The 23,828-nt window shown below is 42.8% G+C and overlaps 1 protein-coding gene across 1 annotated transcript; it reads right to left on the bottom strand.

Moving 5' to 3' along the window:
* Window positions 1–1,242: 1,242 nt before the first annotated feature.
* On the bottom strand, window positions 1,243–23,518 carry SRPX2 (sushi repeat containing protein X-linked 2). Its single transcript, XM_007092548.3, has 10 exons — window positions 23,299–23,518; window positions 18,705–18,785; window positions 9,726–9,917; window positions 7,224–7,400; window positions 6,795–6,921; window positions 6,522–6,643; window positions 5,242–5,421; window positions 4,770–4,903; window positions 2,754–2,875; window positions 1,243–1,657 (listed from the first exon to the last, which is right to left on the bottom strand). The coding sequence occupies exons 1-10, from the start codon at window positions 23,378–23,380 to the stop codon at window positions 1,477–1,479; spliced, it is 1,398 nt and encodes a 465-aa protein (XP_007092610.2). The 5' UTR covers window positions 23,381–23,518; the 3' UTR covers window positions 1,243–1,476.
* Between the last annotated feature and the right edge of the window lie 310 nt (window positions 23,519–23,828).

Here is a 23,828-nt window from a genome sequence, read left to right as displayed (position 1 = left end):
CTGTGAAATGAGACCTGCCTTATAAGGCTTTTGTGAAGATTTCAGAGTCCATTGATAGACGGTTTGGAATGGCACCTGGCACATAGTGAGTGCTCAAGCATTAGCTCTGCCTCTCCATTCAGCTTGCTTCTCTAATTTTCCACGGTGACCCCCTAGACAAAGCTGAAGGAGAAAGGCTGCTGAGTCTTAACCATGACCTCAGGTTCCATGAGTATAGAAAAGAAAGTTCTCAGCAGCATGGGAAGAACACCTTTCTTTCAAACACTGACACACCATAGAGTGTTGCTCCATTTCACAAGAGCCCAACCGCAGATTTACTTTCAGGCCTGACTCTTAAGGCTTGACTTTGTGCCGTGGTAGCTCCCACCTGCTCTGTGCTCATCTCTCTTTTTTTAAGCTTTATTTATTTATTTATTTATTTTGAGGGAGATAGAGGTCAGGGTAAGTTGGGGAGGGGCAGAGAGAGAGGGAGAGAGAGAGAGAATCCCAAGCAGGCTCCATACTGCCAGCACAGAGCCTGTTGCAGAGCTCAAACCCACGAAGCCATGGGATCATGACCTGAGCCAAAATCAAGAGTCATATGCTTAACCAACTGAGCCATCCAGGCGCCCCTGTGCTCATCTCTTAAAAGTGATTAGCTAAATAAGTTAATACATGAGGGTGACTCTCTTTTTTTTCCTTCTCCATTACTTAGTTTTACAGAGGCTTGCAGTGGTGGTTTTGAGGTTCTCTAGATCATGAGCTGGGGGCTTCCCTGAAGAAGGGACAGCACTGGTACCTTCTGCTATGACACTGGAGGCTCAGTAAAAAGAGATTGTTGCCCATGATCCAGCTGGAAGGGCCAGGACAAAAGATTCTGCTCTGGCCTGATTTTTCTTCCCAAGCTGCCTCCCATTGCAGCATTTTCCTTACTCTTAGATGAAGCAATGGTTAATGTGACATTTGTAACCCAAGTCCTAAAAGGGGAAATGACAAGTTCCAGAATGTTTTGAAGCTCCCACCACCTCCAATGATATAGTTAGCCTATAGGGAAAATCCAGCTACACTTGCTTAAGTGTCCTGGTTGTTGTGATGGTGCTGCCCTCTGCTGTCACCTCAGGGTAGAGGAACCATTTAAAACACAGCCGTTTAGTGAATGAATTGAGAATTTACTTATCTGGAAGACTTTGGAGCGCTGTGCAGAGGCCCAGGTTAGGGAAAGAAGACTTTCACCCCAAGCCCGTTGCCCAGGGCCTGTCATCAGTCCCTGCCTAGCTTCTTATGCTCCTCAGGTGCTACTGAAAGCAGAAATTTGCTTGGGGAAACTATTACACAGCCCTAAAAAGGGGCCTGGGAATGTCCCAGGATTGGTAAATCTCACCCACCTCAGAGTCCTGTCCTTAGAACTGTGGAAAACCATTTCTTCCTTTTATTAGGCCCCAAGTTTCAGCTAAGAGAGCTTTTTTCCCTTGACCTCAATTATGCCCTGGCTGAAGTTCACTCGCATATGTCCCTTTGCTCCCGTCGTTGGGTCAGCTCCTGGTTGCTCAGTAGGTAGTCATCAATGAATGTGAAGATTTCCTCGGGGGTGACAGGTTCCATGTAGCGTTCCCGGTCAATTCCCTGCTTGTCAATCAACACCATGTTGAAGTAGGAGGGAGTGAGGCGCTGAAATTGCCTAGAGAGAGGAGCCCAGGAGGTGTGAGACCTTGTCTGGGCTTCATCGCACCAGGTTCTACTACCCTTTGACCTTTCACAGCTCTGCCTATGGACTAATTCCTTCCCTCCCTTGTCCTCATCCCCTCTACTACCTATCTCAAGCCTCTTTGTTTTTCTCTGCCCAGACCCTACTCTTGCTGTCCCTATGCATCTAACTCTGCTAAGCCATGTCTTCTTCCCCTCAGATGGAGCAACTTTATTGATAGCAGGCTAGGCTTCCCTCATAGGCTTCCTTCCTTAAGCAGGGTTATCACAGGTAGCTATGCAGGCTGCACAGAATACCTCCAGGGAGTACAAGTCATATGCACTATGATGTAACTAGTGTTTTCTAGAGTTAGGCTGGGCATAACGTGCACAAGCATATATGGCAGCCCTGAGGTTGATTAATATTATTACCTGGTCAACTCTTCTATCTGTACCTGCAAGTTTGTGGTCTCTTTCCTCTGCATGTTTCCCAGTTTCTCCCCTACCTGGGATTGAATCTTTCTGTCCTCGCTGAGACTGAGCCCTAAAGGCAGGTATTGTTTATGAACAGAGAGCAATGATGACTTTATTGGCACTGAGTGTATGTGGAGGCATTGGAGGGGTGGTAATGGATAGATAATGAGAAAAGTCAACTTCTACCACCTGCCACCCACTCTTTGTCCAGGGGCAGAGGGGTATGATTCAGATTTTAGTGCCTACAGATGCCTTTTGTTCCTTTGGAGACTGAAGACATATGAGGCCATGAGGCAACAGAATCAGAGGCTTCTCTGAGTCATATTTGAGTCTGTATCTCAGTCCTGGCTGTGCTTCAGAGTCACCTGAGGTACCTAATAAAAGCATAGTCCTGAGGTGGTTTGGGGTGGAGCCTGGTGATCTGTCTTTTATGCTCTCCCTCCACCCATTTGATTTTGATGTTCTACCACTCTCTAGTTTTACCTAATGTATCCCAAGTGTTCAAACATAAGGCATGCCTCAAGATAGTGTCTGCTGATTTCCCCCCAACCCTCTTGTTGCCAGTGTCCTGCCTAGGGTTGCTGCCCACCCCTTCCCTGTGGCCTCCGAGCCTGGACCTGAGCTCCTCGATTATGTTGGCTGACAGCTGTTGCTCCCGGATGCGCCCCACCTCCTGAGGTGTCTGCCCCACCAGTTCAATGATGGTCACGTGGCGCAGGTCCAGTCCACAGGTGGATTGCTGGGAGGGAAGAGAAGGTTTTATGGAATAGGCTCTCAGACTCAAACCTAAGGCTACTTAGCTGGTTCCTCCTGGGACCAGGCAGTGTGGGAAAGGAAGGACTTCTCCCCCAACCATCATACCATAGCATTTGACAACCTCTTTCATCTGTCATTCCTGAAGCATTTGTCCTAATAGTGTTTCTTTTATTCTAATGAAATGAACCAAACCTGTCACACCACGGGGAGTAGAAAGGTGAAATGTAATTGATAAATTGCAGGAACATAATCTCTCCTTGTTTGGTATTGCATTGGCTTTAAACTACATAGGTTCTTAACAGATGGCTATGGTGATATGATTATAATGGCTATCGTTTATTGAACACACATACCTAATGCTTTGTAAGAATAAGCTGATCCTTACAACATTCTAACAAGGTAGGTGGTATCATTCTTATTCTGTAGAGGAGAAAGTAATTTGCCCAAATTTGCACGACAATGAGATGCTGAGCCAAACTGAAGACTGATGCTGCCTGCCCTCGTGCATGCTCCTTACCACTAGGCAACATGGCCATGGCCTTTCCCTCAGTCTCCAAGATTTCTCCAAAATAGTGCCAGTGCTCTTTTCATTGCCCTTTGTTGCCTTCCTCACACTGGGCAGGACACCTTGTAACCCTACCCTGCCTCTTCGTCCTACTTTGTCCTGCAGGATCGCCTCTTAGCCAGTTATGGAGAGTGAGGTTTAAAACAACATTGAACACTCCCTGGTGCCTGACCCCTTATTTAATCTGTGGGCTAATCCTCTAGTCCTGACCCTCAGAATCACTGTCCTTACTGACTGTTCCTGTTCTTGCTTTCTGTTCAAGCCGAAGTATTGCCTTTGCTCCTCCCCCTAGCCTCCATTTTCTTTGGATTGCTGGAGGAACAAGGTCCTTTTTGATCTAGACACTTAGGGTCATCCTTTTGATAGAGCTGCTGCCATCATGGGCCTCTGAATATTGACTTAGCAACTTCTAAGATTTAACCTTTAGAAATCCCCCGATTTAACCTTTAGAAATCTTCCTAAATAGCATTTTCCCTTACCTGGCTATCCAGTCTCTTGCAGTATCTCAGAGCCATTTCTCTTAGTCCTGTCAGTGCACCCTGCATTCTCTTCAAGAACCTTTTTATAAGACCCAGTGGGTATATGTGTTGTGTCTTATCAACTCCCCCCTCTTCCACAAGTGGATTCAGCCAGATAACTCTTAGTATGTTAAAAATTGTCATGCAACTATCTCATTTTATTTTGTAATATCACAACACTTTTCCTTCTCTTTTGCTACTATAGTGGTGAAGAGCACAGATCCTGGAGTTAGACTGCCTGGGTTCAATCCCAGCATGACTAATCGTGGGCAAATCCCTTAACCTCTCTATGCCTCAGTTTCCTCACCTATGGAATGGGGATAGTAATCGTACTTACCTTATAAAGGTTGTTGTGAGAATTAAATGAATAGGTGTAAAGCATGCGCTTATATACCTAGTATTTAATAGCACTTATTATCTAAGTGTTAGTGCTATTACTCCTTGAAAACATAAACACAATTAATTCTCAACATTTACATTTGCTCACACCTGTCTTACCAGTCTCTCCAGAGTGCTTTGCCATGCTCCCTTGCCATCTTTCACCATGCCCCCTGCAAGTCACACCCACCATTCCTGTGCCCTCACTGCCTTTTCAGTAAAAACATAGCACTTTTTAAAATGTGCTAAATTTGTCTACAGTAAAACTGATCAAATGTTCCCCACAAAAAGTTTGAGGAAGTGGGGTTTGTGCTGCAGAAAAAGCAACTTTTTGATTTGAAAGAGGTAAGGCAGTAATGGGGTGGGGTTAGGGGGTATGTAAAGGAGCTAAGCACTCATTAGGGGGTGGGTCTCACCTGCAGCATAGAGATCTGCATTTTATAATATCTGTTGGAGGGGTCAGGAGCTGAGATGATAAGGAGCCGCTGTTTCTCAAAGAACTGATCCAGAAGGCCAGCAGCTGAGTTGACATTGACATTAATTTTCATAGCTAGGGCAAAAGCAGATGGTTAGTCGGAGTATGGCTTTTTTGTTACTTGTAATGCAGATAACAACACTGTGAGTTTCAGTCTTTCAAGTTAACCCTTTTTGGGTGTTTCTGCCTTTCCTTGGGGGAAATCCTGGAAGAACATTTGGACAGTTTGAATCCTTCTTGGGTAAGAGTATTGTATGGGGGAACATTAGCCCTTAAAATAAACACAGGTCAGAAACCCCCATTCCCACATCATACATCTTGCAATTGGACCATTGTGGCATACAATAAGGAAAGATACTGAAAAGAAGCCCTGATCAATATGTCCACTTTCCCCATCCCCTTGTTTCACTCACGAGCACAGATGGGTGGTGATCCTGACCACTGGCGGCTAGACTGGCAGACCCGGGAGGGGGTTCCTTGGCGTTCATAACCTCCATCACAGTGGTATTCACAGGTGGCACCATAGTTGTCCCCTGCTGAGGTGCAGGTGAGGTAGCCATGCTGTGGTGGTTTGAGAGTTGGGCAGCGTCTCACTGTCAGGGAGAATTTCAAATTAGGGGCTATGGTATCTCTTTTAAGGAAAACGTGTTAAGAGGGTGCCCATGCTGTGTTTTCTAGACCAAGAGACCTAGGATGATCAGAATGAATGCTTTCTCTGTGTTTGCAGTGGCCAAGAGTGGAGCCAGATTTTTCCTCTTAAGGAATTCAATCTGAAATGCAGACAAAAGTGTTCATAAAATCTAGAAGTGCAGGGAGTATACATATTGTCATAAAAAAGCTATCAATCTGTAAAAAAATATGTTTGTTTTCAGATGTTGTGGATACCCTGTGCAAAGATGACTACCTTACAAAATTAATTTTAATATCAAAAATAAATTGGAGAAGACTTAAATATCCATTAGTGGTAGAATGTTAAGCAAATCAAAATACATTCTTAGAAGTAGATTATTATGTTGTCTTTCAAAATATTTCTGAAGAATTTTTAAAGAGTATGAGAAAATTACTTATGTTGTAATAAAAATGAAAAAGAGTGATCTAAGATTGGATATAAGTATGATGTCAACTATATATTTTTTTCAAAGTATATGTAGATAAAAGACTTGAAGGAAGATAGCAAAAGATTAACAATGATTGCCTCTGGATGACTGGGAAATGGATTTTTTTCCCTTTGTACATTTCTTTATTTCCAAAATGTTCAACAATGAGCATGAATTATCTTTATAATGGAAAAACCAAATCAACACAATACAACACAAAACAAAGAGGAAGAATCAGGCAGCCAACACTATCTATTTCAGCAGAAGTGAAAGACTGAGAATGAAAGTTGATTAGATTTGATAATTATAAGACTAAGAAAAGAAACAAATTTTATACAGAGTATCTTCATGAATTTTATCTAGATTTAGGAGAGTGAGAAAGTCTTGTTGGGGAGTCAGGGTTTCTGAAATATGTATACACCTGTAATGCAGCTTCTTGAATGACCCTGTTTAAGTGAACTTGTTTTTTTCCCTCTTCCAATATAAAAGAGGCATCTGCTTCAGGCCTACAGAGGAGAGGGTTCTGGTGGGCATGTAAAGGGTCAGGATAGAGCAGGAATAATGAGCAATGTAGAAATGGAAGACTTCTTTCTGACCTTGTACTTTCACAATGAACTTGCAGCTGGCCCGATTATAGGCTCGATCGTAGGCAGTGTAACGAATCACATGCTCTCCTTCGGGAAAGTGAGAGCCAGGCTCAGGGCCCCGAACTATCACCCTGCATGGTACAGAGTAAGAGAGCCAATGAAGAACGAGACTCTTAGAATTGGGGTTTGAGACACATCATCACTGTGGCATCGGCCCGGGCAGTTCAGTGTGGGCAGAGCCTGAGAAACTGCTGGGAGGCATAAGGGGAATCCAATACTCACCTGGTGATAGTACCATCAGCAGAATCCTTCACCAACGGTGGGTCCCAATATACTCGGGCAGTCAGTTTCTCTGGCTCTGCCATCTTCTCACGTGAGTGGGGACAACGGATCTTGGGGGGATCTATGTCTGTCAAGGTCAGAAATCAAGTGCTGACTCATGGGCCCCGTACCTTCCCTTGAAGTAACCCATAGAAGCAGCACTACACTACTGGGTAGATAAAAGATGCACACTCAGTTCAAGATGCTCAATGAAACTGGGGGAGGAAGCCCAGCTCCAGGGGGAAGTGATGACTTTGTTAAGCTTATGACCAGGGTGCCACCCTCATTGTGAGCAGGAATGTCTTCTGTGGTGAGAATTCCACATCCTTTGTGGATACAATGCTGGGGTGGTTCTTTGTAGCAGGACAACAGGGAGTGACCACCATTTACCTACACATACAGGCTCGCCTCCACTCCATCGCCCATCTTCCATGCAGATTCGGCTGTGGTCACCTTCCAGGTGGTAGCCACTGGAACAGCTGTAGTCACAGCGGGAGTCTAGAAGCACCCCATTTGTGCAGGTGTAAGTGCCACTAGTGATGAATGGCAGTGCGTGGCATCTCACCTCTAAGAGAGAACCAAGTGGCAAGCTCAATGGCCTGTGGACTATCTGCAGGTGATGCCTCAGCATCTAGCACAGGAAGAACCATATCAGAGACAGCAGAAAAAACAAACAGAAAACCTTACCCCAAACTGTCCTTATATTCTTGTGCCTAATTGCCTTTTAATTTTCATATTATAAAGCACAGCAGTGCCCTTGGAGGTGGGGGGAGTCTTAAAGAAGTAAATTACTTGTGCAAGTGCATGGACTTCAGAATCACACTCAAGTTTGGATCCCAGCTCCACTTCTTACTAGCTCTGTGACCTGAGCAAATTACCTCATCTCTCTGAGTCTCACTGTTTTCATCAGTAAAATGTGGATATTTCATAGGATTGTTGTGCAGATTAAAAGACATAATGCATATAAACCTCTGGACTCATTTAGGGCCTCAGCAGCTCCTTTCATATCTTGTTCCTAAAATCCTACATGCCCTTTAGCAAATTCAAAGCTTCCTTTTGAGTATAATTTTTGTGTTAACCACCTCACCCCTCAGCTGAGGCTCACTTTCATGTGGAAGCAGGCTTGTCTTATATCTGGGTGAGAATACAAGTCAGACCAGTGCCTGGACGTCCAGACTCGATGGTATTTGATTAAAGAGGCATCCATGGGCTTTAGAAGTGGAGACTGCTTCCATGAATTGATTGTGACCCTGATTGTGAGCTTGTCAAAGTCTGGTTTGAGATGCCTGATACTCAAGAGAAATAGGCAAGTTATACTTTTGGCTATCTAAGTTCTAGCCTTGCATATGTTCAATTATTGGAGCTTTGAATAAAGATTCTATATAAACTATGTTCATTTGGCTTCTTGGCTAAACCAGACTTGAAGAGGAGTGCCTTTTATATTTTCTAATATCCTTTATTTAAAGACCTATAAAAAATGACTTCCTTGAAATCAGGGCCAAGAAAAAAGGGTTCTCTTTTCAGATGAATTTGTTTTCTTAGTATTATATGACTGAAAATGATCCAAGGTGTTTGCCCTTTTATGTCTTATGAGGAAGGACAAAGACAGATTCAGTATTCAAACATTGTAATTACCCCATTTTAAGCACCTGGAAATATGTATCTCTCCATTCTTTTAACTGATTTTATGTTCATTTATAGACATATTATTTTATTTTATTTTTGTTTAATTTTTTAAAAATGTTTATTTTTGAGAGAGAGAGAGTATGCGCAGGGCAGGTGCAGAGAGAGAGAGAGAGAGAGAGAGAGAGAGAGAGAGAGAGAGAGAGAATCCGAAGCAGGCTCCAGGTTCCGAGCTGTCAGCACAGAACCCAACCCGGGGCTCGAACTCATGGACTGGGAGATCATGTCCTGAGCAGAAGTCGGATGCTTAACCGACTGAGCCACCCAGGTGCCCCTAGACATATTATTTTAATTTTGTAATCCCAATTCAAATTAATTTTGGAAATGATGGCATCTAAGTCCTAAAGCAAATTACTTACAATCACCTAGAGGGGTGTGGTGGCTTCTTTCTTTGTGGCTATCAAGCTTCCCCTTTCCTCCACAGCATCTTCTCTGACCAATCCCATCTGTCTTAGATGCTCATTGCTGTGTGTCCACTCACACGGCATTCATGTGCACACATTTGTGTTTCTATCCCATTAGTCTTATAAGCAGCTTGGGGGTAATTGAGGAATTGAGTGAGCTCATGAAGAGACCAATTCAGCGCCCCCTCCCCTCCAACATGGGTATCCTACAAATGGCATTCAGCAAAGGACATATGGACAGGCAAAGCTCAGCTACTAAAAGTGAGTAGGCTGTAGAGCTTGAATAAGAGGCAGGGATTTGGGAGCTGCGGGGGACATGATTTAGAATGTGTGTATTAGTATTCCCACATTCTAGTTTTAGGGATTCTTCTGGACTTTCAGAAGAAAACGAAGAACAGCAGATGTCTTGTGCCTTCACTGCCAAGGCCCTCTATGCCAGGAAATATAGCAGTTGGCCATGACTGGGAAAGAGTATGAGACCACACACATCCTTAAGAACTCGAGAGAAAAGCCCAGGTTTGCATTAGGCCCCACGTCCAAACTTTATATGTATTCCTGGGCCTGCTGAACCAGAAGGACTTGTTGTTACATAAATGCCCATATTGCTTGGGCAATAACCACAGGAAGGGAAAATGAGCTAGAATGTTAGGATGTGGATAGGTCCTGCAGGACACCTGTGGAAAATCCTCAATTTAAACTTGACAGAGGGCATAGTAACACCTCTGGACATATACCCTCAAGTAGTTGACTGGCTGGCTGGCCTCTCTCACATACACTTGTCAGTATATGCACACACACCACTTACGCCTGCAGTAGGCAGTTCCAGACCAACGGCGGTTTGGCAGACATTGCACCGACCTTCGTCCGATCAGTCGAAAGCCCCGATCGCAGGAGAGCTCACAACGAGTACCCAGGGTGCTGTGATAATTTCCTCCCCTCGGTGAGTAGCATGTGGCTTCTCCATCCTGGATATTTAATGTATAACACCATCGGGGGACTGTAGCAATAGAGGAAAAGTAAGCTAGAGGTACAGTAATCAAGACAGTGTAGTATTGGTGAAAGGACAGCACATAGATCAGTGGATCAGAATAGAGAGCCCATAAATCGACCCATACAAGTAAGTCTGTCAAAATGATTTTTGACAAGGGCACCAAGGCAATTCAATGGAAGAAAGCTTTTGAACTAAAAAGTTCAAAACTTTTGAACAAATGGTGCTGGAGTAATCAAACTTCCATAGGCAAATGAAACAACACAAAACAAAACTTCTGCCTAAGTGTCATAACTTATACAAAAATTAACTTAAAATGGATCATGGACTTAAATGTAAAAAATTAAATTATAGGGGTGCCTGGGTGGCTCAGTCAATCATCTGTCTTTGACTCAGGTCATGATCTCACAGTTCATGAGTTCAAGCCCCATGTCGGGCTCTGTGCTGACAGCTCAGAGCCTGGAGCCTGCCTTGGATTCTGTGTCACCCCCTCTCTCTGCCCTTCCCCAGTTCATTCTCTCTCTCTCTCTGTCAAAAATCACTAAACTTTAAAAAATGAAATAAAATTATAATACTTTTAGAAAAAAAAAAACAGGAGAAAATCTCTGGGATCTAGAACTAGGCAAAGAGGTCTTAGACATGACCAAAAGCTCAATTCATAAAAGAAAAAAAAATCACAAAATTTAACCTTGTCAAAATTTAAAAAGTTTGTTCCGTGAAAAACACTGTAATAGACAAGACAAATCACAAACTGGGAGAAAATATTTGCAAACCACACATCTGACAAAGGAGTAGTATTTAGAATATATAAAGAACTCTCAAAACTCAACAGTAGAAAAGGAAAGAATCCTGTTAGAACATGGGCAAAAGACACGAACAAACATGTCACTGAAAAGGATATACGGATAGCAAATTAAGTACATGAAAAGATGTTCAGTATCATTAGAAATCATTAGTCATTAAAGAAATGCAAATTAAAACCACAGCGAGATACCATTATACACCCATTAGGGTGTCTAAACTTAAAAAAAAAACAAAAACCTGGTAATATCAAGTGTTGGTGAGGATGGAGAGAAATTGGGACTCTCACACATTGCAGGGTGAAATACAAAATGATACTGCCACTTTGGAAAATATTTTGGTAGTTTCTTATAAAGGTAAACACACACTTGCTGTGCAACTCTGCAGTTCCACTTTACGTATTTACCCAAGTGAACAGAAAACCTGTGTTCATACAAAACGCTGTACGCAAATGTTTAAAGTATCTCAATTCACAATTACCAAAATGTGGAAACAGCTCAAACGTCCTGTGGGTGAATGGTTAAACTTACTGTGGTTTATCCATACAGAAGAAAGAAGCACCGACAACATGCAACAACATGGATGGATTTCCGATGCAGTTTGTGACCTGGAAGAAGGCAGACTCACAAGTCTGCATACTGTAGGAGTCCATTTATATGACATTCTGAATTAGGCAAAAATACAGGGACAGATGAATGGTTGCCAGAGATCAGGAGTAAAGGTTGGGGATAATTTTAAAGGGGCAGCTCTAGGCAAATTTTTGAGGTGATGGAACTGTGGTGGTGGTTACCTGACTATATGCATTTGTCAAAACTCATAGAACTGTACACCAAAAGAGTGAATTTTATAGTATGTGAATTTATTTTTTAAATTTTGCAATGTTTGTTTATTTTTGAGAGAGAGTGAGAGACAGAGTGTGAGTGGGGGAGGGGCAGAGAGAGGGAGACACAGAATCCTAAGCAGGCTCCAGGCTCCGAGCTGTCAGCACAGAGCCCCATGCAGGGCTCGACCTCAAGAACCACCAGATCATGACCTGAGCTGAAGTCAGACGCTTAACCTACAAAGCCACCCAGGAGCCCCGCAAATTTATTTTTTAAGTTTATTTTATTTTATTTTTTGAAAGAGAGAGAGAAAGAGAGAGAAAGAGAGAGAGAGAGAGAGAATAGGTGGGGGAGGGGCAGAAAGAAAGGGAGAGACAGAGAATCCCAAGCAAGCCCGGCACTGTCAGTGCAGAACCCGATGCAGGGCTTGAACTCACCAACCGTGAGATCATGACGTGAGTCGAAGTCAGATGCTTAACTGACTGAGCCACCCAGGTGCCCCTACAGTATGCAAATTTAAAATGACTTAAAAAAAATTAACACAAAGATATAAGCTAGAGAGGGGAAGGGATTGCGATAACCAAAGAAGGCTGCTTAGGAATAAAAGTCAGATCCCAGTTCAGTACTGAGCACAAAAGGTAATAGAGCCATTAAATTATAAAGACATTAGAAAGATGCCTCATTGGCTACACAAAACAAATGACTCTTCAGTGGCTTCAGATTTTAAAGGAGCACATATAAACAGGCAAAGGTCCACATGCCCAAGGATGCATACATAGGATGACCCAGAACTGTTAGCCTGGGGCTGGAAAGGCTAAAGCCCCATAAAAGCTCATTCAGCTCCCAAATCCTAAAAGACAAAAAAGGGAGGGCTTTAAAAAAAAAACACATCAGGAGCTAAAGGAACAAAGAAAGGCTAGGAACCTCTGCCTGAGGGCAGCTGGAGAATGAAGACAGATGATAGTGGGAAAACTATCCTTTAAGCAACAATATGCTTGTGGCTTCCCTTGTTAGTTTTGAGCCTGCATCTGTGATACACGACTGCCATCTGGGGACAACAGCTCCAAATTACAGAAAGTCTCTGAAGCACTATAGTTGCAGAGCTGTTGATTATATGTCACAACACAATGACTTTACATGGGAGGCTGGGACCCCAACAAGCACTCCCATTCTATTGCTCACCCATATTCTGTCAAGAAAAATACACATCAGATTGGAATGAATGGAACAAACAAGGATAGCACAGGGAAATATAAAGCTCAGGCAGTAGGAGAGGGCCTAGTTATTGCAAATAAGGTCAAATTTGCTGGCCCCGAGGAATCGTGGCACAAAGCAAACACATTGGAAGGCTGGTAAAAAGCAAAAACACTATTCTGATTTTCTTTTTTCCCCAGCTTTATTAAGGTACAATCGATAAATAAAACTGTATATATTTAAGGTGTACAACGTGATGTTTTAATATACATATACATTGTGAAATGATTACTGAAATCAAGTTAATTCATACAACCATAATTTCACATAGTTACCATTTTTTTTTGTAGTAACCACACTTACGATGTAGTCTCCTAGCAAATTTCAAGTATGTAACACAGTATTATCAACTACGGTCACTATGTTTTATATTAGATCCCCAGAAGGAAGAAAGCAGCCTCTGGGAACTACAGCCTGATGAGGCTGACAGCACTGATAGCAAAGGGTTCTAGAATATTTAAACATAGGCTAATGAGCAGTTAGAAAGAGAAGCGGTTATCTCCGGTGCCCTCAAGAACAATTCCAGAATGACCTCATTTCCTTTTTGGTCACCAGACTGGTCCTTTATGGTCACCAGACTGGTAGAGCAAGGTAAATGGTGGGTACACTATATGGAAGTGAGGCATGTGACAATACCTTTCAGGCCATTGATGTGGATTAGGTGAAGACATACAGGAGAGGTGACAGTACAGTTGTGGAGATTTAGAACTGGTTGAACAACTGTACCTAAAGAATGCTGATGGGAAACTGAAACTAAGAATGTGGCAAAATATTGCTTGGCAAAAATGTCTAGTAGGAAATGTGTTAGTCATTTTCTTTTCTTTTCTTTTCTTTTCTTTTCTTTTCTTTTCTTTTCTTTCTTTTCTTTTCTTTTTTAAATTTGAGATAGAGAGAGCATGAGAAGGGGAGAGGGCAGAGAGAGAGAGAGAGAGAGAGAGAGAGAGAATCTTAAGCAGTCTCTATGTTCAGCATGGAGCCTGATTCGGGGCTCGATCCCACAACCCTGCGATCATGAAGTGAACCAAAATCAAGAGTTGGACACTCAACTGACTGAGCCGCCCAGTTGCCCCTAAAGCCCATATTTTTTCTGATCACAATATCTTCCACTGCAGTATGTTAGGCTGCCATTTTGAAGCATAAATTTACATTCTTAAATAGGTAATATAACCACACGATTCAAGACACAAAAAGTATAAAAAGTTACACAGGAAAAAGTCTCCCTCCCACCCCTGCTCCCTTATCTACCCCCATTTAGTACCCCCATAAAGAACCACTGTTAACTGTTTTTTAAGCATATAAAGCAAATCTTGCTATAGATTATTTTTACCTTCTTCTTTTAACACATAGAGTAATATATTATGCCCGTTGTTCTCACCAATGCTTTAAAAAATAAACACCATGTGTTTTAGAGATCTTTCCATATTACTACATAGCAAGCATGCAATTTATTTAAATGAAATAACATTTATAAAATGCATAGCACAATGATTGGCACATAGTATGTGTTTGTCCAGGGTGAAATTGCTGGAAGGTAGAGGGGCTGGGACTTGTAACTCAGACCCGTGACCTCTTCTCTGTGCAGCTATCCACCTATCTCTTTTGGGGATTATAAGAAAACAAAGTGCTGGCAACAGAGTTGAAATGGCCTTGTCTGTGATTATTTTCGGATAACCCAGGCAGAGTTACCAGTTATCTCAGGGCTGAAGCAATATGCTGGGAAAGCAGTGCCCCCAGAGGATTTAAGGCATACCTCAGAGAAGGGCTTCTGACTCCAAGCCAGGAGTCAGGTTAAGGGAATGAAATAACGTTCAAGATTAGTGAAAATGGTACCAAACTACATGGTCAGGTTGCTCTAAAATAATGATCTGGTTTTTACCAGTTATCTCTTTTAATCTTTTTTCTTTTAATGACAGATTACATTTCTTAAAAATTTTTGATGTTTATTTATGAAAGAGGGAGAGAGAGCATGAGCAGGGGAAGCACAGAGAGAGAGGGGGAAAGAGGATCCAAAGTGGGCTCTATGCTGACAGCAGAGAGCCCAAGAGCCCAATATGGGGCTCAAACCCACCAACTGTGAGATCATGACCTAAGCCAAAGTCAGACGCTTAACCCACTGAACCACCCAGACACCCCACGAAAGGTTACATTTTTGATGAAAGAGATGGAATGACCATGGCTTTGGAGTCAGACAGAGGGACCTGGTTTTAAATTCCTGTTCTGCCACCTCTGAGTTCTGCAACTCTCTAAATTTACCTTCTCTGAGCTAAGTTTCCTCATCTGTAAAATGGGGATAATAGACCAATTTCATGGGGATGTTCTGAGAATCATCTGAAATTGCATGTGTAAAATATATCTATCCCTGGGAATGATATTCCCTAAATCAGTGTCTGGGTTTGAGCCACCAGCTCATTTGGTGTCAAGAAACAACACGCTGCTGCCATCTGGAGACACCATCCCCAAATTACAGAAAGTCTCAAGCACTACAATTGGAGAGCTGTTGTGAAAACACAAAAAGACCTTACAGGAGAGGCTCGGATCTCAGGTTGTACTTTCCCAGTCACCCACTCCCCACTCAACACTGATAACCCCACTCAATTAGTTTTGTGTCCGGAGACCAAATTCCTAAACAGAGCCATGACACATGACCCCAAGGCCAAAGGCCACCATGTGGCTGACATTTTTCTAAGGGGCTTTATGACATTTAAAAATAACCAATGAGTCAGGTTAATATTAATCATAGGGCTACTGGACCCCCCTGAAACCACTTTTCTGCATCTGTTACTTTTTCCTATCCACTTCTTCCATTTACAGTTTTCTGCAATCTGAGTTCTGCTCCCAGGATGTCAATGACCCAGTAAACGTTTCTTGAGCACTACTTTTGACATAGTTCTGGGGGGGTATCACACATGGCTCCTTCTGTTAAACAGGTGACTATTTTGTTGAGGGCAATAAGAAGTAAACCAAAGGGGCAATACCTAATGAATGCCAAATGAGCAGTCCACATAATAAAAGTTTATTTCAGAAGAGGGACATAGTAGATACTCAATAAATATTTATTGAATAAATGGAAGGGAATGAGGGAATGAATGAGGAAAAGCTCAGTGTGCACTAAAGCAGTCAGGGAACAGAGTAGAATTCTACTAATCTGGCTGAAGCATAGATTTCATGTGGGGATAAGGGGTAATGAGTTGTTAGCCTGGGCAGCTGAACTGAGGCCAAATTCTGTTCGAAATGGTCACATTGGGCTACTAGGTGTGGGGAAAGGAGAAGCATGAATCAAAGAATCCAGTTAGGGGGCAACTGTCATTATCCATGTGTGAGGTAATAAAAGTTTTGATCCCATGGAGTAATAAAGAAATGACAGTTCTCGGTGAATGGCTGGTGAGAGGTGATGAAGAAAAGAGGCTATTAAAAATGCCATTGATGGAGAAAGAGGAGCACTCTTGCACTGTCAGTGTGAATGCAAACTGGTGTAGCCACTCTGGAAAACAGTATGAAGGTTCCTCAAAAGTCCAAAATAGAACTACCTTGTAATCCAGCAATTGCACTACTAAGTATTTACCCAAAGTATACAAAAATACTGATATGAAGATACACATATTAAACACTGATTTGAAGATACACAGTCTTTCTCTGACTGACTTATCTCACTTAGCATAGTATACTCTAGCTCCATCCATGTCATTCCAAATGGCAAGATTTCATTCTTTCTTATGGCTAACATCCCATTGTGTATATATATACACCACATCTTATTTATCCATTCATCAGTTGATGGACATTTGGGCTCTTTCCATGATTTGGCTATTGTTGATAATGCTGCTATAAACATACTTAAATGCCATGGAGCCCAAATGGTGGTAAGAAGAGAGGGGCTTTCACATTGCTGCTGAGAGACTAGAGAGATTGAAGTTCAAGAAAGGGCCATATGATTGATGCATTGGGAGAGAATTGTGATCTTCAGGGAATGTTGTTTCAGCATGTAGATTTTTGGGTGAATGGGAAACAGACTGTAGGGAGTTTAGGAGTTAGTGGGTGCTTAGGCAGAGAGGCAGTGGGTGTGGACTCTTTGGCAGCAACAAGATAGGTAGAAGGTAGGTAGAAAGAAGCATAGAGAAACACTAAATCTGATCATTTCTCTATTGAAATTATTCTTTCAAAAGTCACCATTTACCTTCTTCTTGCCAAATATAATGTTTGCAATACCCTCAATTTTTCTCTGCAATATTTGACACAGTAGATTTCTCATTCTTCCTCCTTCCCAAAACTCTCTTCTCATGTGGCTTCTGTGACATGATATATAGTACCTTGATCTCCTTCTACATGGCTTATTTCTGTCCCTTTTTCCCTTGTTGGATTCTCTTCTTCTACTCACATCTGTATATGGTTTCTTTTTTTTATTTTTTAAAAATTTATTTTTACTAAAAATTTTTTAACATTTATTTTTATTTTTGAGAGAGAGACAGAACATGAGCAGGAGAGGGGTAGCAAGAGAGGAAGACACAGAATCTGAAGCAGGCTCCAGGCTCTGAGCTGTCAGCACAGATCCCGATGCAGGGCTTGAACTCACTAAATGTGAGTCAGATGCTTAACCGACTGAGCCACCCAGGCTCCCCATGGGGTTGGTCCTTGCTCTCTATTTCTTTGCCATACCCTCAATCATCTTTAATCAACATTACTGTAGCTGATTAGTGGAGCGTCTCCCTGACCCAGGCTCTACCTTTCCTGACCCCCTACTTCTGTAGACAATAACAAGAGTGATATGGTGAAATTATCATTACCATGCCATCCCTTGTGGGAAGACATATGATGGCTCCTTATAACTCCTAGCACAACAGCTAAACTCCTCTACATGCCTTGTAAAGCATAGAAACAAAGAATCTTAGAAATGGAAGAGATACTAGATATTGCCTGGTCTAACTTCCTTTCTGTATTTTTAAAAATGTTTACTTAATTTTGAGAGAGAGAGACTGAGAGAGAGAGAGAGAGAGAGAGAGAGAGAGAGAGAGAGACGAGGACACAGAATCCAAAGCAGGCTCCAGGCTCTGAGCTGTCAGCACAGAGGTTGACACAGGGCTCGAACTCATGAACTGTGAGATCATGACCTGAGCCAAAGTCAGAGCAGACCTGCCCAAATGACTGAGCTACCCAGGTGCCTCTCTAACTTCCTTTCTAATGCAGGAGTCCCTATTCGACATTCTTCACAGAGAGTCCTCCTGCCTTTCCTAAGAATGGTCCCTAGATTATGGAGCCTTTCCTAATTTTGTCTTACTCTTTATATTCAACTTTATTTTTCTCCTACTCCCTCCACATCCCATCTCCTCCAATCAGGCTGGTTTCTTCTTACATCCTTCCTCTAACAGCTTTGTTCTTGTCTCTATATCTGTGGCCAAATGCTTTGCTAAACACCCTCGCCTCCCTTCTCCAGTTCTCAAAATCCACCCATCACTCAAGGCCTAATATATGTCATCTTTCATGATCCCTGCCCTGACTTCTTTTTATTTAACTCCTATTGCATTTACTGCTACCCCACAGATACACACTAACTTGCTCTGCATGTGTTAATTTTATTGCCCTCTCACCCATTCCCACCCCCAGCAGACTGTAAGCTCTTTGAGGGGGACAAAACCCTATCTTAGATTTTGTATCATCCACAGGCCTACCCTGCATGGGATTAGGTGTACAGCAGGTATTCAGTCAATACTTAATGATTAATAATAGATGGGTAACCTTAGTACTAGACAGAAAAGGTCTCATACAGCAAGTTGTGACCAAGTTCATGATTGGAAATCACAGCCCCTGATTCCCTGAGCTGCAGTTTTGGCACATATGAGCCAAGCTGGAGGAGGATGCTTCAGGGAAGATCTAGGCCTTAGGCCAGAAAAGACCCTTTCTGGGCCTGAGAAGCAGGGAGGCTTACCTCGGTAGTCTAGGGCTGGGGCCTGTGGGACCTCTTCAGCATATACTTCATTGTAGCTTTCATCTGGGTAGTAGCCTGAACCTGCAATGAGGAAGATAATACCAAGATGATATATTAATTTCTTAAGTGCTTCCCAACCTTTCCTCCTATCCAACCTGGTCCCTTCTTGAGGACATGGCATTCCATGGCTAGGGAGCCAGGTGGATATTTAGTGTGGAAAGTTCTACCTTGTAAAGCAGCAGAACTATTATACATAAATCTCAACATCTCAGGTGATAGAAGGTGAGCTCATGATCATGGGTGGAGGTGGGGGTGACTTACTGGTAGCACAAGAAGCTTCCATTCAAAAGAAAAAAATGAACTTTTTGACTATCCATCAATCCCACCAATCTAGACTATAACTGACCCATTTCCTTGATGCAATGTGCAAGGTTTTGGTGAGATATGGATAATGACTAAGCTCTGAGGATGGACTGTTGTCTCAGGTAGGAGTTAAAAATAGAGTCTGAGTAATGGCTTTGCCACTAGTGACAGGACTGCTCATGGTCCTCAGAGAGAAAAAATTCCTCAGGCCCCCACTAACCCACAGGGCACCACCCTTTTGCCACTTGGTTGCCATTGCTAGGGGTGGCATGCCAAGGCAGAGGGAGGGTTCAAAAGGAAGAAGAAATGAGTGTAGTTTCATGTCCTGAGCAGTTTGTCCTGGTTTGCAGGAAAAGGAAGGCAGAGTCCTTTGGGGAAATTTCCTGTTCCTCTAATCATCAGGAGCTTTAGCAGGGAGCTGCTGAGCTAGGAGAACATTCCCAATCCATCCCCATTCGGTTAAGTGGCCCAGTTCCTAGTGGAGGCAAATCTGTGGCTGTCTGTGAGACTAAACAGTGTATTCCACCAGACTGCGGGAAATCAATCATGAATACAAACTAATTGGAATATAACTTAGTCCTTTCTGGCGTGAAGTTTCTGGAAGCTCTCTTTCCAGCCTCTCTGAGCCCTAATGTATGCACAGGAATAGAACAGCCAGCCATGCTGGAGTCAGAAAACAATTCCTCATTTCCAGGAGACGGTGTGCTTTCAGGACAGGGCTGGGGTTTAGTGCTGGAGGCCTTTGGCCTGTGTAAACACTCAGACCACAAGCTCATCTGCCTCCTCTCTGGGAAGAGGCACAGGCCCCCCCCCCCCCACAACCCCAGCACTAAAGGGTGGAGCAAAGGGCTAGATGATGGAGCTCTTCCATTACCCACAAGCCCAGACTGGGGGTTGGGGGAGTGTTGGGAAACCATTCCATCTTAATGAACAAGGGAATGAATCAAATTGAAAGTTTGCCTTATGAAATCATGTCTTCATTGGTTTGCCCTCATTCCAGAGGAAAGAGTTCATTTTTTCCTTTCCCTTTACTTTTTTCTGTTTTCCCAATTCAGTTATTTTCTTGGCTTTCCTTTAGTTCTCCTTAGGCCTCCTCTCCCTTGTTTTCTCTCTTCCCACATGGGAGGGTTCTTTGTGGGGCACGGAATTCTTGTCAGCTGTTTCAGTTTAGTATTAGCCTCAGAGCCTTATAGCTTCTGTAAACAGGAGGCCAGATGTGTGTGATTCCCTAAAGGATTAGTCCCAGCATGCTTGTTCCAGAGCTTGCTTGTGAAGAAATGCCCAGCAGGTTGAAAGCCCCTGTTTACCAGAAGAGCAAGCAGGAGTGTCAGAAGCCTATGGCTGGAGAGCAATAACAACAACAGTGGCGGTAGCAGCAGCATGACTAACATCACTGAGCACATATTTGTCCTCTGTTCAGCCCATTACATATGTTATCTTCTTAAGTCACCCTAACATCTCAGTGAGGTAGACACTCTTATTGTTCTCTGATATACAAATGAAGAAACAGGCTCAAAGGAGTTAAGGGAGTAGCCCAATTTCTCCCACCTTGGAAGGAGCAGAATAGGTATTCCAGCCCAGGGTGCTTTGACCCCTTGATACCAAACTCAGATACACCACTAAAGATGGTAGTAGGAGAAAGCTTTGGACGATATCCAACAGAGATAAAAATCCAAAATGTTTCTTGCCATCCATCTTTTTAACTCTGTGTGTGGGATAAAAGGCCACAATGCAATTTCTATCATTCTAGAATTACAGGGGATGTGGGAAAGCCGAAGGGAAGACTCAGTCAGATAATTACAGTCTCCAGCAGGGTGCAGAGATAGCTGGACTGGTGCCAAGTTTGCATTGTGATGGGAATGGGTTTAGGCCACCTTACCACTTTAAACCTTTCCATGTCCCTCTCTTTGCCTGGGTTCGGGTATTTTATTTTGCAAATATTATGATACTGAGATGAGATATAAGAAAATAGAGGGACACCCTCCCCACATTTTTCTATCTGCTTGCCCCTTCTCAGCACGGAGGATGGGAGGTTTGTGCCACATTCCTTGGTTCTTTTACATCAATCAGTGGTCTGTTACTGGGTCCCTCCAAATTCCATAGTACAGTCAGACCCTCAAAGCACTGTCCTTCACAAAGGTATGGTTGGAAATGTAACTGATAGTTGAGAACTATTTTAAGATATACACTAATGCGTGGCTTATGGTAACAAATATGGTCTGACTTCCTGAACTGCACAGATGTGTCAATCCACACTTTTTAACCCACTGTTCACTTTATTAATATTCTTAGCCCTTCCCAACACCTGCTGATTATTCCTGGATCCTTTTCCTGATTAGCCCTCAATCCACACTTGGTTGCTTTCCTTATGCCATTCCCATTTGAGGACAAAGCTATAGCCATGAATAAACAATGTTGGATGCACGAGGAATGGTCAACAAATATTTGTTGAATGAATGAATGAACATATGAATAGAGCAAGCTCAGACAGCTGAGCTAGTGATGTAGGGTAGGATTATTAAAAAATTTCTGAATTTCTCTCAGCATGTAGCCTTCCAAGAACAGAAGGCAGAATGAAGGCTGTCAGAGACCTCACCAACCTGGGATCCCCAGAAGGAGCCTGGTGATTCTTGTGGAAGTGAACAGTGGCACCCTTGAAAATGGCCCTTTGAAAGCTTCAAATGAGTCTAAGTTTTTTGTTTAAAAAAAAAAACTGGTCTCTCCTCAAGACTCCAATAGTTTGGGCTTCCACTCTAGAAAAGGTAAAGGCCCTTGTACTCCATGAGGTTTCTTTTTTTTTTTTTTTAAGTTTATTTATTTATTTTTGAGAGAGAGAGAGAGCAGTAGTGCGAGGGGCAGAGAGAGAGAAGGAGAGAGAATCTGAAGAAGGCTCTGCACCAGAGCCTGATATGGGGCTCGAACCCACAAACCATGGATCATGACCTGAGCCGAAGTCAGATGCTTAACCGACTGAGCCACAGAGGTATCCCCTCCATTAGGTTTCTTACAGGGGTTCGAAACTAGGCTTTGAGCCATCTAATTTCCACTCCTTAGTCCTCTGGTCTTTGGATGGATTTTGGTGTTATATACTTGAATTGGCTAGGGGGAGGTTGGGAATGACAGCTGCATATATTATCTTCTGGAGACTTGGGGTTCCTTTAACCCCAAACAGTGTGTACTCTGCCAAGGGCTTGACTTGAATTTCTTCTTCTCAATGTCAGCCCTTGTGCTTCACCCCCTACAAAGCCAGGTTAAGCCAAAGAGGAGAAGAAGTTTGCATATTTGTTTAAAAGCTTGATGCAGCTGTTCCAGACAAACAGAGCTACTGCCAAAGGCCTCCACCAGGAGCTAAGGGCATGTGGAAAATTTTAGCTGCAATGTCTGTGGCTGTGATGGAAGCAGTTATTTACTCATCTCTGTATATTTTCCTAACTCTATTGGTTGGGTCTAACTCTTTCTTCTACTCCTCCCAGCCCCCATGATGGTAGATACTGCAGGCCGCAGATTATTCTTAGCACTTGGAATGCCAGATGGGCCCCATCAAAAACCTCTTTCTGCCACCTCATTATCCTTCCTTCATTTCTCTCCCTCCCTCTTTCCTTCTCCTCACTGAGTCTGTTCTCTTCAGCTCCCTATGTCTCCATAGGTAAAGGATGAAACATTTAGGAATCCAGAAATCTCCATCTCTTCTGAAGTAAAAAACAAGCCAGAAGAGACTGGGGAATTCCTGTTTAAGAGATTGTGATCTGTATTGTCATTAACATCTTTGGCAGAAAGGGGCTACAAAAATCTCATCCTATAAGTAAGGTCTAGGGGAGAGAGAGGGAGGGAGAGACTGAGACACACACACACACACAAACACACACACACCACACCACACATACACACACACACACACACACACACACACACACCAGATGAGAGAGAGAAACAGAAAGAGAGAGAGAAAGGGAGGGAGAGATGAAGCTGAGTGCTGAGCAGGTGAGACAATGGCCTCAAAAGTCATGTTGTCCAACCCTCTCATTTTTGTGCTGATGCAGCCTGTTTTCAAATATCTCTTATTTGCCTCAAAAGCCTCCCTTGGTAGCCTGTTGGAATGTTTAACCATCTTTGTTGGTGCAAATAGTTTTTCTTTATTTGTCTCTTATTTCAGTCTAACTCTCCCTTCTCTAATATTTAGTCTAGGTCTTGCCTTCCATGGAAATAATGGGCAACAGATCCTAAAACTTACCTGCATACCATGGTGCTGTCACTGCTGGAATGAAGAAGAGCAGGATAGATAGAGCTCCTCTTTGGGTTAGTTGACCAGCCATCCTTAAAAGAAGTCGGGCTGAGAGGAAGTTAGGGAGACAAGAATAGAGATATGTGGCCAGAAGTACCAGGGGGAAAAAATATCTTTCATAAATCAGCCATCAATGAACTTCCAAAAGTGAGAAGAAGCAGAAATGCGGATCTGTGAGGAAGAAGAGAAATTTTTAGATTATTGAATGCCTGTTATATTGTGTCCTCTGTAAGGACCTTCCACTTTATAGAATAGCAAGGCTCTATTTGTTATTTCTGATCTCTTTTCCTCCCAGGAGGAGGATGACATAAAACAATCAATTCTCAATTAACCATGGTGAGATCAGATGCAAATGTTTCATTGTCCAAATTATAGACAAGGACATGGAGGAACCAAAATCAGGAAGGGGCCAACATAAAGTCATATAGAACCAAGAGGGCATCCTGCAATGTAAAAGCTGCCAGTTGATGGTTTCATCT

The sequence above is a fragment of the Panthera tigris genome, chromosome X (genome assembly GCF_018350195.1).
Source record: "Panthera tigris isolate Pti1 chromosome X, P.tigris_Pti1_mat1.1, whole genome shotgun sequence".
Classification (NCBI taxonomy): Eukaryota; Metazoa; Chordata; class Mammalia; order Carnivora; family Felidae; genus Panthera; species Panthera tigris.
The sequence above is the reverse complement of the archived record's forward strand: the minus strand, read 5'-3'. Positions and strand labels throughout refer to the sequence as shown.

Coding starts and splice junctions, on each gene's coding strand:
- SRPX2 (XM_007092548.3), bottom strand. CDS start 23,380: ATGGCTGGTCAACTAACCCAAAGAGGAGCTCTATCTATCCTGCTCTTC. Junction 18,786..23,298: donor GACAGCACCATGGTATGCAG/GTAAGTTTTAGG, acceptor TCCTCATTGCAG/GTTCAGGCTACTACCCAGAT. Junction 6,644..6,794: donor GCTGATGGTACTATCACCAG/GTGAGTATTGGA, acceptor TGTACCATGCAG/GGTGATAGTTCGGGGCCCTG.